This window comes from Arvicanthis niloticus, chromosome 16, assembly GCF_011762505.2.
Source record: "Arvicanthis niloticus isolate mArvNil1 chromosome 16, mArvNil1.pat.X, whole genome shotgun sequence".
In the NCBI taxonomy this organism is placed as follows: Eukaryota; Metazoa; Chordata; class Mammalia; order Rodentia; family Muridae; genus Arvicanthis; species Arvicanthis niloticus.
Genome location: NC_047673.1, coordinates 59,228,777 through 59,244,156, shown reverse-complemented (window position 1 = coordinate 59,244,156; position 15,380 = coordinate 59,228,777). Strand labels below are relative to the sequence as shown.

General features: G+C 51.6%; 2 protein-coding genes across 9 annotated transcripts in view; one reads left to right on the top strand and one right to left on the bottom strand.

Moving 5' to 3' along the window:
* Positions 1–1,927: 1,927 nt before the first annotated feature.
* Positions 1,928–15,276, bottom strand: Armc6 (armadillo repeat containing 6). 4 transcript variants are annotated; one of them, XM_034520003.2, is made up of 8 exons: positions 15,143–15,276; positions 12,815–12,944; positions 10,371–10,453; positions 6,635–7,208; positions 5,324–5,469; positions 4,261–4,392; positions 3,821–3,958; positions 1,928–2,621 (listed from the first exon to the last, which is right to left on the bottom strand). In XM_034520003.2, exons 2-8 carry the CDS (start codon positions 12,933–12,935, stop codon positions 2,409–2,411), a joined length of 1,407 nt encoding a protein of 468 aa, XP_034375894.1. In that variant the 5' UTR covers positions 12,936–12,944; positions 15,143–15,276; the 3' UTR covers positions 1,928–2,408. The 4 variants fall into 4 exon arrangements, with proteins under 4 accessions (XP_034375894.1, XP_034375893.1, XP_076770439.1 ...); XM_034520002.2 differs by having other exon boundaries at positions 12,815–12,941; XM_076914324.1 differs by lacking the exon at positions 15,143–15,276 and adding an exon at positions 15,015–15,139.
* Positions 15,198–15,380, top strand: part of Sugp2 (SURP and G-patch domain containing 2) — a 28,273-nt gene continuing 28,090 nt past the window's right edge. For all 5 annotated transcript variants that reach the window (XR_013104443.1, XR_004608440.2, XR_013104442.1 and 2 more), the window contains exon 1: positions 15,198–15,319. Coding sequence is in view for 1 of the 5 variants with exons in the window: in XM_034519998.2 (XP_034375889.1) it covers positions 15,226–15,319 (94 nt within the window). In the remaining 4 variants the exon portion in view is untranslated. The remainder of the gene's footprint in view (positions 15,320–15,380) is intronic.

Below are 15,380 nucleotides of genomic sequence, written 5' to 3'. Positions count from 1 at the left end.
CAGTGCTATCATATTCTCTGGACCCTGAGTAGATCCCTGGCTGCAGACACCCTGAGCACAGCCAGGGAAGGGTGTTTTTGGATCCAGACTATGAGAGATGATTTCAGTCTCCTTTTGAGACTCAGAGGAGTCTACTTTTCCAGCAACACAGAGAGGTGGAAGCCAGGCCAGACACACGAACTCTTGCATTAGATCCCCCTTCAGCCCGTCTCTCCATGAAAAGGACAGCAAGTGTTAAAAAGCAGAAGGGACCCTCGGAGAAGGAGGGGACACCTTGTGAGGGGCATCCTCTGAGTTAGGACCCCTTGGGAGCTGAGGCTATGACACACTAGCTCAGGCAGGGGAAGTGTAGGCCTGAGGTAGCCCAGTCAGATGGTCAGGCTCCTGAGAAAGGTGACATGGAGGTGGTGTCTCCAGACCTCAGTGAGGCCCCGCCAGGCCTGACTCCACAGAGCAGCAGGCACAGTGCCCTGTGGAGCTGGCCCAGAGGAGGCTGCTGGAGCTGGGCCAGCTTTCACCCTGGTCGAGCCCGGGGCTCCTTAGGGCACAGGAGGCACCCACAAGGAGTGTACAGAGTGGGACAGACAAATGTGGAATGCTGCAAGCATGGTGGCCTCTGCTCCAAGCTGATCAATTGTCTGTTTCTCCAGCTCCATGAGATCCAATGCCTTCTTCTGGCCTCCATGTTTCCTCATACACATATAAATAAATATTAAAACAAACACAAAACATCAACAACAAAAAACTGGGGTGGCTGGAGAATAAGCAAAAGGCTGGGGGTGGGGATAGGACGGTGTGAGGTAGGAGTCTGTCGGGCACAAGGTACAGTGTACAAGGAAGACAGGGGCAGGCTGGGAATATGAAGGGATGAGAACCACAGGGCCAGTCCCTCCCGCAGTGTCCCTGCAAGTGTCCCAGGAGCACCTATCTCTGGGATTTAGAGTTTGAAGCCTGCCCACAGTCACACACATCACTGACCCAGACACCAAGTTATGCAATCTAGGCAGTATAGGACTAGGAGACCCTTCACCTACATCCTGTTGTGTTTGTCCCCTGAGAGTGGAGAAGGGCGAGGTGACCTGGTCCAAGGTTCATGTCTGTCCTTGAGTTGGCAGGGCCTCTCCCTGTCCAGTCAGGGAAAGCTCAGACATCTGAGTGTCTGAGTTAGGATAACTCTCCTGCCATTACCACCCCCCCCCCCCCCACACACACACAAAACACTTTGTAGAGCTGCCAGAAGTAATGGCTGGTTCCCATGGAAACCAAGAGCCTTCTGGGAAAGGCATACCAGGTCCAGAGCTACAAGAGTAGGGAAGGGAATAAGAGACAGAGGCAAGGAAGTTCTGAGACCACTCTGAACCCCATGGGTTACACAGGTTAAGGAGCAGCTAGCTGCTTAGGGACCTGCAGAATGTTGGGGAGGTGGTGTAGGCATTTGAATTGGTGACAATAGTGTGTGTTTTACATTGGGGAAACTGAGGCTCAGAGAGACATGGGCTGCCTAAGACAGTGAGGGATGAAGGGTGAAACTGGTGCAGGGCAGCACTCCTGGGATGACAAGGGCTAGAGCTAAAGATGCCTGTTCCTGTCCACGCCCAACACACCCCAGTGTTTCAGAAACACAGCCAGGCTCCCACAAGTCAGGCTATCTGCTCTTAGCCACAGATCTCAGCACAGACAGACTGTCCTTGACCCCAGCATCAGGCTCTGGCCAAATACTCCTAGTGCCTGTAGCTCCCTCAGGTGCCTGGTGCCCTGTTCTCACTGCCACTGTGCTCACAGCACCAACAGAGCTATGAAGAGCCCCCTTTAGCCTACATTAGCAGGCTGCAGTATCAGGGCCAGGGCTGAATCTGAAATCCCTGCGTCTACCACAGTGCCAGGAGCTCTAGACCTATTTCACAGGTTAAAAAAATAAATAAAATGCTTTAAAATGACACTCACTTTTATTTATTTATTTAGCATGTGTGTGTGCACCACAGCACACATATGGAGTTTAGAGGACAATTTAGAGGTGTCACCTCCCTCCTCCCACCATGTGGATCTTGGGGAAATCAGCCTTGGCTGAAGTACCTCTACCCAGGGTGCCTGCCCAAGGAGCAGGGTTATCAACTGCTTGGAGTGGTGCCCAGACTGCAGGTTGGCCCTCCCGGGACACCAGCTTGTGGAGGCCCCAAACTCCACACAGAACACTGCAGTTCCATGTGCCCTTTGCCCCAAAGCTGCTGAGAATGGCTGTGGTGGAAAGGGCACTGGGAGTGGTGGGCCACTGGCCATCACTGCTTCTGCCCTCCCCACCCCACCCCCAACGCCATGCTAGCACACTTGTGCTCTGGGTAGCATGGGTAGGGGACAGAGGTAGGGCCCCATAGCCACCCATGTTCTGGAGTCAGCTCACTGAGCCGGGGTCACGGCGCCAGGTCACCCTTCTTTCCTGTCCACAGTTCACGAAGCTCCACACGGCAGCCCAGGTCTCGCAATGCGGCCTTGGCCACATCTTCGCAGTCCGGGTGGGCAGCTCGGGCTTGCAAAATGAGCTCCTCGGCCCCCAGGTCCAAGATGGGCTTGGAGAAGACCTGGCTGCGGGACACCAGGTTTCGGATCAGCATGCAAGCCTGTTTCTAGAAGACAGAGAGGCTGTGAATAAGGGGAGCAGCCTGGGCTGGGGTCCACTCTGACCTCTGTGTGCTCCTCAGAACATGACACAGGTATTCAGTAAACAGCTACACTGAACGAGGCTGGAGCCATGGTCCCACGTGACCTTCTCAGTCCCACATCTCACATCTCCTAAGTGAGCACTCAGGACAGAATCTGGGACCCAGACAGCTAGCCATGTCCTCTGAAGCAGGCCCTGGAGACGGTACACAAAGGACATTGGTAGAGGGTGCCAAAGTTTATTTCTCATTGAGTCACCCATCTGGGTTGGTTCCAGGACCCTTCATCTAATTTTGGGTTTTGTTGTTTGTTTGTCTTTTGAGACAGGGTCTCTTTGTATAGCCCTGCCTGTTTCAAAACTCACTAAGTAGACCAGGCTGGCCTTGTACTCAGAGATCTGCCCATCTCTGCTTCTCGTGTGCTGGGATTAAAGGTTGGCACTAGTACATACAGTCCTCCCTTCATGGATCTTAAAAGCACTGATGCATAGGCACCATCTTCCACAGCGGGGTCTGTAGGGAGCAGGTTTACATGAGCCTCATGGCTGGGTGGCTCAGAGCACCTGACACAATGGGACGCCATGTGCATGGTGATAATTTTTGGTAGTGCCAGGTAGGTATGGTAGCACATACTAATGAGCCAGTGCCTAGGAGGCTGAGGACTAGGGACCCTGACCCCTACGCCTGCAGGGGCTATAGATCTACAGCTTGTGTCAAAGGAAAACTGGAGTTGGGTCAGGGTCAGAGGTCAGTTGGTACAGTGTTTCCGGAACATGTGCTAGGCCCTGGGGCCAGCGTCAATCAGAAGTGTGGTGGCACAGGCCTGTCACTCTAGCACTCACTGGGGAAGGCAGTAAAGGTTGTTCTTTTGGCAAAATGCTGGAGGCCAGTATGAGCTATTCTGTCTCAAAAGAAAAAAAAGGAAGAGGAGAGGAGAAAGGGGATAAACAGAAAGAAGACAATGTTAGGCAGTTGTGCACACATGCGTGTGTGCGTGTATTGAAATCCTTGTGTATGAACATGCCCAAGCTGTCTTGTAGTGTAGGCTGGTCGGTCTGGAATTCATGCCTCTTGTGGGATTATAGCCACCACAGCTGGCTCAACAGGCTTAGCTGCTGAGAAGGAAAGGGCCCCGTGGCCCCAGGTGGGCACAGCTGCATACTCACCTGGACACCGACCTCCTGTGGATGTGTCTTCATGGCCTGCAGAGCGGCCAACGCCCCACCACCCTCAATGATGACCCGGCTGTTCTCCGGCTTTCGAAGGGCCAGAACACAAAGTGCTGCACAGCTGTGTTCACAAACCTGAGTGTGGAACAGGTAACTGAGACCCTGAGTGGACAGACTCCCCCTCCCCGTGTCAGCATGACTGACACCCCAGCCTGAATATTCTGCAGCTCCCCTCAGTGGGTCCTGCTGGCTTGTGTGTCACAGCAGTGGTAGGCTGAGTGCCCAGGGGTGGTGAGAGCACTGACCCGTGAGAACCCGATGGGGTGTAGCCTACCAGGAGTATGAAAACCCCAGTCCTTCACCTAGCCTTGCTGACAGTGAGGAGGCAACCCCTGTATAGCCAGCCATTGTCCCGCCCATGTGCCTGAAGTGGGTACCTGGGGGCTGGCCAGGTGCCGGGTCATGGCAGCCACAATGGACTCGGTACCGCCTGCCCGGACAATGGCATCCTTCACATCATCGTTGCCTGCGATAGCCCTCAGGGCGCTGAGCACCTGCTTCACGAGGTCCTGTGTAGATGGCAAGGTGAGATCACCCTGGCTTGTGTGTCATCTGCAAGCCTCCTACTTGCCTGATGGTGGGAAAGGGTGCTAAAAAAAGCACTCTGTTTGTTTCTCAGTTTGAACACATGTGGCCATCCCAGGGTCACAGGCCTGCCTGTGATAACAAGATCAGGACCCACCACACAGAGGAAGGGCAGACTGGAGGAGGGCAGGCCGGGTCTAAGTGATTTGCCTAATCCCCCTCACATGAGTTGGGCATGAGACAACATGGCCCAGGGAGAGAGAGCCCGAGCAGCCTGGGCTAAGGGTGCTCTTTCCGTTCCCACACTCCCGCTCCCTGGAGAGCAGTGGCTCAGGGAGTAGTGTGCTCATCTCGCATGCACGAGGCCCCAAATGCTAACACCCAGAGCAACCACAGGGAGCCTGGGCAAGTTAGCACACAATGGGTTAAAAAGGCTAGCTGAGACTATGTGAGCCCTTTCGACCCTGTCTCACTGTGTGTCTGTCTGAAGGTCTGTCTCTCCCTCTCTCTCTCTGTCTCTCTCTCTTACTCATGCACATGCACACACACACAGCCGGTGTGGTAGCTCATGCCTGCACCCCAGCACCTGGAAAGCTGAAGCAGGAGGATTGCAGTATCAAGTCCAGCCTGGGCTATAAAGACTAAAAAGGGCTGTGGTGTGATTTGGTGGCAGAGGGCTTGCATGCAGGAATCTCTAATTCTCACCAATCTAGGGAAACAAGAAAGAAAGAAAGAAAGAAAGAAAGAAAGAAAGAAAGAAAGAAAGAGAGAAAGAAAGAAAAGCTGGCAGAATGGAAGCACTTCTGTAGGGCTTCTGTATCCAGACTTTCACCCTGGCCTTGGTGGGGTCAGTCTGGCCAGCTGTGGCCTCAGGGTCCAGGAGCCCTGGGGAAGGAGGAAGACTTTGGGCTCCACCTGGTGGTCATTGCAGTCAGCCAGCAGGGTCACAAGGATGCCAAGGCCTCCGAGGTCTATAACCTCCTGGCAGAATTCATTCCGAACAGCCAGGCGGGACAGGGTGCTGCAGAGTTCACTCAGGACCCCCGGGTTGTCAGAGAACGCTGTGCAGAGGCAGGAAGGAGAGTTAGAGCTGGGAGAGACCAGGGACAAGCAGATGTATAGAGAGGAGCATGTCAGAATTTCCCACTTCCCAGGCTAGCTGGGGTCATCCACTAAGCCCATGGGAGAACTAGCCCCTGGCTGGGCCTGCCCCATGCCAGCAGCTACAGAAACCGACACCACAGTAACAAACAACTGCCAGACCTGCTGCTGGCATCCGCTAGGCAAAGAAGTGAAGGGCTGGGCACGGTGCACACCTTAATTCACTGTACTCAGGAGGCGGGGGCAGGGGGATCTTTGTGAGTTCCAGAATAGCCTGGTCCCCATAGCAAGTTTCAGACCCTCATTGTGAGACGCAGTCTCAAAGAAAGGTAGGAAGGAAGCCAAACAACCAGAGCAAGGCTTCCAACATTACTTTGAGGATCCTGTCTGGGAAGGAATTTTCTAAACACCACAGGAAGCTGGCGAGGAAAACATGCAAACCAACTGGAGCTGTGCCAGCGGTGATGGTCAGCAGTCAGCACCTATAGGATCTCTGTGACACTTGCTACTGATGCCCAGCTGGTTTTCCCTAAAGGCTATGGATGTGCTTTAAGTAATGAGAGGATGAAGTGGGAGCAGGTGGTCCATCCAGTCAGGTGAAGGCTTTGCTAAGCGAGACGCTGCGGTTTCCTGGTGAGAAAGAGTGGGGGCTGCCGGGAGTCTCTGCTCTGCCCTAGGGCCTTCAGACTACCAGAATGTGAGCCATCCTCTTTAAAAAACTACTTAGGGGCTGGGGTGCAGCTTGGAGGTGGGGCCTGGGCTCATCACAGAGTACATTCTGTGCCGGGCTCCACCTCAGCACTAGGAAGCAAAGGTGAGACACACAAGGCCCCAACGTCTACACCCCTGCTCAATCTCTAGCCTCATTCAAGCTGCCACAAACAAGCACAGAAGTGCAAACAATTCTTCAAGAAGCTGACTGGCTTTACAGATAGTCAGGCCTCACTTCTTAGCCACTCTGTGGGTATGGAGCAGGAACCGCCAAAGGCTTTCCTATCTCTCAGATGAGTGGGGATCCCATGTGCAGGCCTCCTATGGAGCTGAAGCCACGGAGCGGGCTGGGAACTCATCCTTCTAGCTGAGAAGCACACCCACCCACCCTCCTCTTTCCAGTACTGCTCCTACCTTTGGCAGCCTCAATGAGCACCTTCAGGCCTTTGTTCTCCTGAACAATCATCTTGGCATGCTCATGGGCATGGCCAAAGGGTACTCGGATATCATCATCGAAGGTCATGACCCGTAGCGCCCAGCAGGCCTCCCTGACTACATCGGCGTGCTGGCCATGCCGTGTGATAGCAGCCGTGAGCAGGGGCAACACGCCAGCTTTCACCAAGCCCTGCCGATTCTGTTCATGCTTTAGGCAGACGTGGCGCACACAGCGGATCCCACAGCACGTGAGTTCAGTGTTGGCAGCATTCTGTGCCAGCGTGGCCACGAGAAGATGCAAGCCCTGGGCATCCAGGAGGTCAGGCTGGCCATCAGTCAGTACTGCCAGGGCATTGAGAGCCTGGAGCAGAAGATCCTGGTCGCTAGTGGCAGCCAGCTGCCAAGCAGCCAGGAGGATTGGGTAAGCTCCCTTCTGGGCTGCCAGGTAGCGGCTGGCCTTCTGCTGTTTGCACTGGTCACAGAAGCGGACAAGGTGGGCTGACACCTCCTGGAGCCGAGAGCCAGTCAGGGACTCCTGCAAATCACTGAGAGCCTGTGGAGAATGTCACAGTATTAGTTCCTACTGATAGGCTCAGTACCACAGGGAGTCTCAACCCAGAATTCTGGGCCCAGGAAGGAAGATAGGGCCAGATCTATCTGAACACTTCTGCACCTCTACTGCCATTTTAAGATACCTGTGTGTGTGTGTGTGTGTGTGTGTGTGTGTGTGTGTGTGTGTACAATACCCTCAGAAGCCAGAAGAGGATGTAGTATCCACTGGAACTGGAGTTACAGGCTGTTATGAGGTGCTACTACGTGGGTGCTAGAAACTGAACTTGGGTCCTCGGTAAGAGCAGCAAGCACTCATAACTGCTGAGCCATCTCTTCAATACCAACACAGATTTATAGGCCAGCTGGCCTTGAAACTATGTTGTCTAAGCTGGCCTTGAACTCATGGAAAACTCCTGCAAGAGCACCCTGAGTGACCCCAGCCCTGAGCCACCATACATGTACAATCACCCATTTAAAAAACAATCTTTGAGGCCAGGCGGTGGTGGCACATGCCTTCAATCCCAGCACTTGGGAGGCAGAGGCAGGCGGATTTCTGAGTTCGAGGCTAGCCTGGTCTACAGAGTGAGTTCCAGGACAGCCAGGACTACACAGAGAAACCCTGTCTTGAAAAAACCAAAAAAAAGAAAAAGAAAAAACAATCTTTGAGTGTTACTTTATGCATATGGGTGTTTTGCCTGCATGCCTATCCAAGAACTGAACCACTTAAGGTGCTTGACACTGGAGGACGCCAAAAGAGGATGCCGTATCCCCTGGAACTGGAGTTACAGGTGGTTAATGAGCAGCTATGTAGGAGCTGGGAATTGAACACAGATCCTCTGTAAGAGCAGCCAGGGTTCTTAACTGCTGAGCCAGCTCTCTAGAGCCTGCATTTAAAAAAAAAAAAAAAAAAAAAGATTTATTTATTTATTTTATGTATATGAGTGTTCTGTCTGCATAAACACCTGCACACCAGAAGAGGGCATCAAATCCTATTACAGATGCTTGTGAGCTAGCACATGGTTGCTGGGAATTGAACTCGGGACCTCTTAACCACTGAGCCATCTCTCCAGCCCTGTCCCTGCATTTTTAAGTACTGTGGATTGAACTTGGGGGTCCATGCAAGATAGGACATGCTCTACCTCTGAGTTACATGTATCCCCAGCCCTTAATAGTTTTTACTTTTCATTAAAAAAACTTTATGTCTGTCTGTCTGTCTCATACATGCACGCACGCATCCCACAGCATGCATGGAGACAGCAAAGGACAACTCATGGGCACCAGGTCTCTCCTTCTACCACGTGAGCTCTGGTGATCACACTCTGGGCACCATCATTGGCGGCAAGCCCCCTTTCCTGCTGAGCCCTCTCATCAGCCCATGCTTTCCCTTTCCAGGAGAACTGAGGCTGGAGCCCAGGCCCTGCATGGTAGACACGTGCTTGATCACTGGCCCACACCTGTAGTTTCAGAAGCCTTGAATACAAGGCCACTGACTACAGAGCTGGGTTTACACTCAAGTGAAGTGAGAAAAGGTAAGCTCACTTCTTTCAACTTTTAGTATTTGCTGTATGAAAAATCAGAAAGTGAGCTTTTTCATGTGCCATTTATGAAGCCATGTAGAGAGGTGCCAGCCATCTCTTAGCAGCAACTGCCCGAGAGAGTGAAGATCCACTCCAGTCTGACTCTAACTGCACCAAGAAGCCCCAGGCAAGAGCAGCAGACAAACTGCCCTGCCCTGCCCTGCCCTGCCCTGCCCTGCCCTGCCCTGCCCTGCCCTGCCCTGCCCTGCCCTGCCCTGCCCAGCCCAGCCCATGAGAGCATTACAAACACTTCAATGGCTGCTATGGGGTTGTTCGATGGTGTAACTGATCAGACTGCTTCTAGAGGAAGAAGGCCTCTTCCTCAGACGTGCCCATTTGGACAGCTCCCTCTCATCCCTCTCATCCCTCTCATCCACTCCCCTGGTATTAACCTGCACAGGGAAGCCCCATTACACACAGGTTTCCCAGATGCAACTGCAAGCCATTAGGGGGAATTATAAGAAAAATACTGAAAACAGAGCCAGCCAGTCTGGGTGGCATGGCCTCAGGATGTATCCCAATGTGAACCAAAGTTAAGTCAATATGCCTAGTGCTACTGAGGTGGCTGGCAACCAGTTCATGAATGGGAGGCTCAGCAGAAACCAGCAGCCTGGTCAGGGGGATTTGGTTCAAATCAGCTATTAAAACAGGCAAAGACATCTGTCAGCCAGCCCTGCCCAAACCAGCCTTAGGAACCTGGCAGAGCCTGTGACAATGAAATGGAACATTAAAGAAGACAAGGAGCAGACTGGAGAGATGGTTCAGATGGTTAAAAGCACTGACTGTTCTTCCAGAGGTCCTGAGTTCAATTCCCAGCAACCACATGATGGCTTACAACCATCTGTAATGGGATCCAATGCCCTCTTCTGGTGTGACTGAAAACAGCTATAGTATACTCATACATAAAATAAATAAATCTAAAAAAAAAAAAAAAAAAAAAAAAAAAGCCAAGGGGCCAGGGAGGTGGCTCAGGGGCACAGTGCTTCCTACACAAGCCTAATGAGCTGGGTTCAGACCCCAAGACCTACAAAGGGGAAGGATACAACAGATTCCACAAAGTTGTTCTCTGACCTCCATATGTGCACATACACCCCCAGTAAGACTTTTGCTGTTATTGAAACAGGATACTATGTGGCCCTGGCTAGCCTGGACTCAATATCCCTCCTGAAAGGGTAGGGATGGGGCATATATTAAAGGCATGTGTCATTGTTCCTATAAAGAAAGGTCAAGGACTGGGAGGTAGCTGGGTGGGGGTGGTGAGCACTTGCTGTGTAAGCACAGACTTGTTCAGATCCCCAGAACCCACATAAAGCTGGGCCAGAGACCCTTGATATATGTGTGGCCCCAGCACTTGGGCAGGGAGATCATATAGGTACTTGTATGTCTCAGACATCCTCCAAGTGGCTCAGCTGTCCCCTAGAGGCTGGGCTGCCCTCACATGAACTTGGACACATGGCTGTAGACTTCCACTGGTCACAAGATGGACAAACCACTGACATTCAGACACTGATATCTGCAGTGTGGAACATGGGGAAGAGACTCCCCCCAGATTGTTCCACCATGATGGTGGAGACTGAGGATCCTACCTGCAGGACATCATGTGTGGGCTCCTGGAGGCCATCCAAGGATACTTTAGGTGCTGTCTTCACGATGTTGCTCAGATCAACTCCTGCAGAGAGGAAGATGGGATGAGTGCTGAGGTCAAGTGACAACTACCCCTCCTCACACCCCCCAGTCAGGAGGTCCCTGCTGGAGGCTTTCCTTCCAGGGTTCTTCCCAGTGTTGCCCGCCACAGGCTGCAAAGCAAGGCCATGCCACACATGCTGTTTCTGAATAGTGAGGTAGCAGCTCTTACCTGGCAGACAGATGGGGAGGAGCCCCCACAGAGCCTTTCCCTTAGAACTCACAGCCCTGCCAGTCCATTTGTATCCCACCCCCTGAGGCCTCAAAGGCATCCCCTCTGTGGTAGGTATTTCGTGTGTGCATGCATGGTTTAGGAGAAACTTTTTTTGTTTTGTTTTTGAGACAGAGTCTATGTAGACCAGGCTGGCCTTGAACTCACTATGTAGCCCAGGCTACCTCAAATTTATACAGCTCCACCTTCTTACATCTCCCAAATTCTGGGATGATGAGAGTGTGCTTAAGGTGTTTTTCAGGGGGTCTTGTTAAGAAGCCCAGGCTGATCTCAAATTCACAGTAATCCTCCTACCTCAGCTTCCCAAGTACTGGCAGTGTTGATGAACACTTATTATCCCAACATTGGGAAATAGAGGCAGAAAGATCAGTATTCAAGCTAGCTCTGGCTACATAATGAATTAAGAGGTTAGCCTAGGCTATATGAACCAGTCTTGAAACAAATGAATGAACAAACCCAGTTAACAAGGATGAAGAAGAGTTGGGAATCACAGGTTTTTGCCACTGAGCTGTGACTTGTTGGGCACTATGTGTGTGTTTGTGTGTGTTGTGTTGTGTTGCTCATGTGTTAACATGTGTGGATAGTCATGTGTAGGGGTAATGGAGGCCCAGACCCACACTCACACAGCTTTCTTAGAAACTGCACTCTTTCCTGAGACAGGGTCTCAGTGGAACCCGAGGCTCACTAATTAGGCTAAACTGCAAACCATCAAACTCCAATAATCTATCTGTCTCCACCTCAGTGCTGGGATTACAGACATACCCTACTGCACATGTACTAGCTGGTTGTGTGTCAACAGGACACGAGCTACAGCCATCAGAGGAGGGAATGTCAGTTGGGGAAACGCTGCCTCGATGAGACCCAGCTATAGGCATTTTCTATTAGTGACTGATGGGGAGGCCCAGCCCACTGTGTGTGTGTGGGGGCGGGGGGCATCTCTGGGCAGGTGGTCCTGGGTTCTATAAGACAGCAGGCTGAGCAGCACCCATCCGTGGCTTCTGCATCAGCTCCGGCCTCGGGGTTTGTGTCCTGCTTGAGTTCCTGTCCTGACTTCCCTGAATGATGAATTGCAATATGGAAGTGTAAGCCGAATAAACCCTTTCCTCCCCACTTGCTTTTTGGTCATGGTGATTCATCACAGCAACAAAAATCCTAACTAAGACACCTTATGTTGGTGGCACACACCTTTGATCCCAGCATTCAGGACGCAGAGGCAAGAGAATCTCTATGAGTTCCAGGCCAGCCTGGTCTACAGAGAAAGTTCCAGGATAGCCAGATCCACATAGAAAAACCCTGTTCTGAAAAATCACAAAAAAGACAGGCACACTCCCCAAAAATCAAACACACCTCATCATGGCTAGCTTTTTACATGGGTTCTGGATCAAACTCAAGGCAAACTCAGCAAGTAACTTAGCAAGCGAGCTACCTCTTCAGTCATGTCCCCAGTGTTACTTGATTGTCCACTAGGGCACCCATTTGTGTGTCCTGGAAGCAGGACCTTGTCTCTCTTCCCTCTGGCTGACCTCACTGGTCCCCGACATGGAGAGGAAGATGTAGGAGGAAATGGCTTTGCTGTTGCCTAGTGCCCTGGCTGTAAGGGCCTGGTGCACATGTGATCACTCTCATCTTGAGCCTCTGCTATCTGCCAAGTGGCTCAAGGTCTCCAAACCCTACCATTGCTACCCCTGTCACTCAGCAGTCCTACCACCCACTGCCCCCCCATGACTCTCAGGACTGACTCCTGAACACAGCATATGCCATGTGGCTCTGTGGCTGAGAACTGCCACACCTTTTTTATTTTGAGGTGAAGTGGGATGCTGGTGACAAGATGGAGACAGGCAAGCCAGGCGGTGGTGACACACGCCTTTAATCCCAGCACTTGGGAGGCAGAGGCAGGCGGATTTCTGAGTTCGAGGCCAGCCTGGTCTACAGAGTGAGTTCCAGGACAGCCAGGGCTACACAGAGAAACCCTGTCTCGAAAAACCAAAAAAATAAATAAAATAAAATTAAAAAAAGATGGAGACAGGCAGCAGGGACAAGGTCAGCAGCACCTCACTACTGTGTTAGACTAAGGGCTGTGGCCTCTAAGAGCCAGTACTGAAGCCACTGCCCTACCTTGTGATTCAAACTGTTCCACAGCCTCTCGAATGGCCTCCTCAGTGCCCATCTCAAACTCCTCGATGTTCTCCCGCACGGCAGCATCAAAGGTTTCCTGGGTGATGCGCTTGGAAGCCATAGCTGCCTGCTGAGTGGAAAGAAACATTCGGTCAGGGGACAGCAGGCAACTAGGAGTCTGTTACCTTAGTAATCCTAGCACTACAGGGGAGTAGAGACAGAAGGCTCATGGCCAGGAGGAGGCCAGTCTGGACTACACAGTGAGACATTATCTCAAAAAGCCAAAGAGATAAAAGCAAAAGGCCAGCTGGTGAGATAGGTCTGTGGGTAAAGGCCCTTGCTACCAAGTCTCAGGTCCTAAGCTCAGTTCTAAGAACAAACATGGTAGAGAATGGACTCCTGAAAGTTGTCTTCTGACTTTTGTATGCAGGCTGTTGCATTTGCATTCCACAAATATAAAATGAATAAAACTTAAAAGAAAAAAAGAAAGAAGAAATGGCCATTTAGGGTACCATCTACCAGGCCCAAATCAACTATGAGAATGCTCTTCCCACCTACTAAGCCTGATCTGTCCACAGGAGAGCTCAGGCCTGCCATCCCAGCATTTGGGGGAGCAGAGGCAGGTGGTTATCTGGGAGTTCAAGGCCAGCCTCATCCACATACAGAGTTCTAGCCCAGGCAAAGCTACTCAGTGAGACCCTAACCCAAAACAAACAAGACAAAGGCAAACAAACAAACAAAATCCAGGCTACATGAACCCTGGTCTCAATAAGCAACCCACCAAGATGATGGAAATGTCTACAGTTCTCTTCAACATGGAGATCCTGAGGCTTGAACTCAGGTCCTCAGGCTTGCCACAAGCATCTTACCTGCTGAACCATCTCACTGGTCTGAGTACTATTTTCTAATGCACAGTCCATAACCAACATTATCAAACTTGTCTGATGCTGTTCTTTAGAACACTCTAGAATCATGAATCAGGTGTGGTGGTATACAGCTGTCATCTCGGCACCAGAAGGCTTGAGGCAGAAGGATGGGCAATTCAAGGGTACAGGAGATTATCCAGAAAACAAAAACAAAAATTCTATCTCTGAAGCTCACAAAGCCATAGGAGAGAATTGACTCCCATAAAGTCCTCTGATCTCTATGTGAGAGCCACAGTACATATAAGCCTTAAGGTGATATCCAGCCCCAAGCCAGCCTGGGCTAGTGAGTGAGGCCCTGTGTATAAGAGGAGTGTAAAGGCTGAGGCGCTGGGGAGAAAGCTGCTCCATCATTAGAACTGAGTTCAGTTTCAGCACACACATCTGGTAGTTCACAACTGTGCACACATGTGAACATACAATGATGATGTTAAATAATATTAATAACAATTTATTAATAGTAATAGTTATTAAAGCACGAATGGAGCAGGGGCAGGCTAACCTCTGAATCGGAGGCCAGCACAGTCTACAGTGCAAGTTCCAGAACAGCCAGGGCAACACAGAGAAACCCTATCTTGAAAAATAACAACAACAAAACAAAACACAATAATCCCAAAACACGGGAGGCAGAAATGGCAGCCCTCTGTGAGTTCTGGGCCAGCCTAATCTAATCTAATCTAAGTAGTTGAGTCCCTCCTGATCCCCCCCCTGCTCTGCCCCTCAAGTAAACAAAACCAGTCTAGTTCAAGCAGCCCTACTCTCCCATGAAATAATTCCCTCTGTTTTTGTTTTTTGTAAGTTAGGGCCTCATGTAGACCTGACTGTCCTTGAACTCCTGATCTTCTAGTCTCCAAACAACCCCCGGCTTATCTGTTGTTTTTGAGGCGGCAGTTTGGTTTTGTAGCCCAGACTGGTATGAAACTCGCAGCAATCTTTCTGCCTCCGCTTCTTGAGTGCACTACAACGTCTGTTCTTGCTTTTGGATGTTTTTATTCCGAGCAGGTCTAGAACTCATCAATCCTTCTGTCTCTGTCTCCCTAGAGCAGTCATGACAGGTGCAGCAGCCACGCCCGCTCCATCACTACTACATGAACAGCAAAACCTGCGTCCCCTGAACCCAGAGCCACACCGTCCTGAACCTCCGGTACTCTCGGCTCCACTGCCTAGAATGCAGCCGAACACGTTGCAGTGCTCAGCACACAGGTGCAGCACGAAGGAATAAAATGAATGAAAGAACCTGCATAAGAAGAAAGGCGAAGCATGTGGTTCCCAAGTACCTTTGGTACAATTCTCTCCTTTCCCCCAAACCAAGTTCCCGAGAGTCGTGCAAACACCACCACCACAACCCCGCGGCACCCACTCCCCACTACGCCAGCCACAGGCACAGGCAGCCGGTGCTCCTCACCGGGTCTACGCAGCCACGTGGGGAAAGGGTGGGGCTCGCAGCTGTCACCCGAGACTTTGCCTTTGGCTCCTTCGGGCCACCGTATGCGCGCAAGCGCAGAGGCGTCGCCTCTCCTCGGCGTCCCTCCTTCAGCGGAGAGGCTCCTTCCCGAGGCAACAAGGGCGACCGCGAGGACAGGTAAAGCGAAGGGAGCCACAGAGTACGCGTGGGCCTGAAACCCTTGCCGTCTTCTCAATGC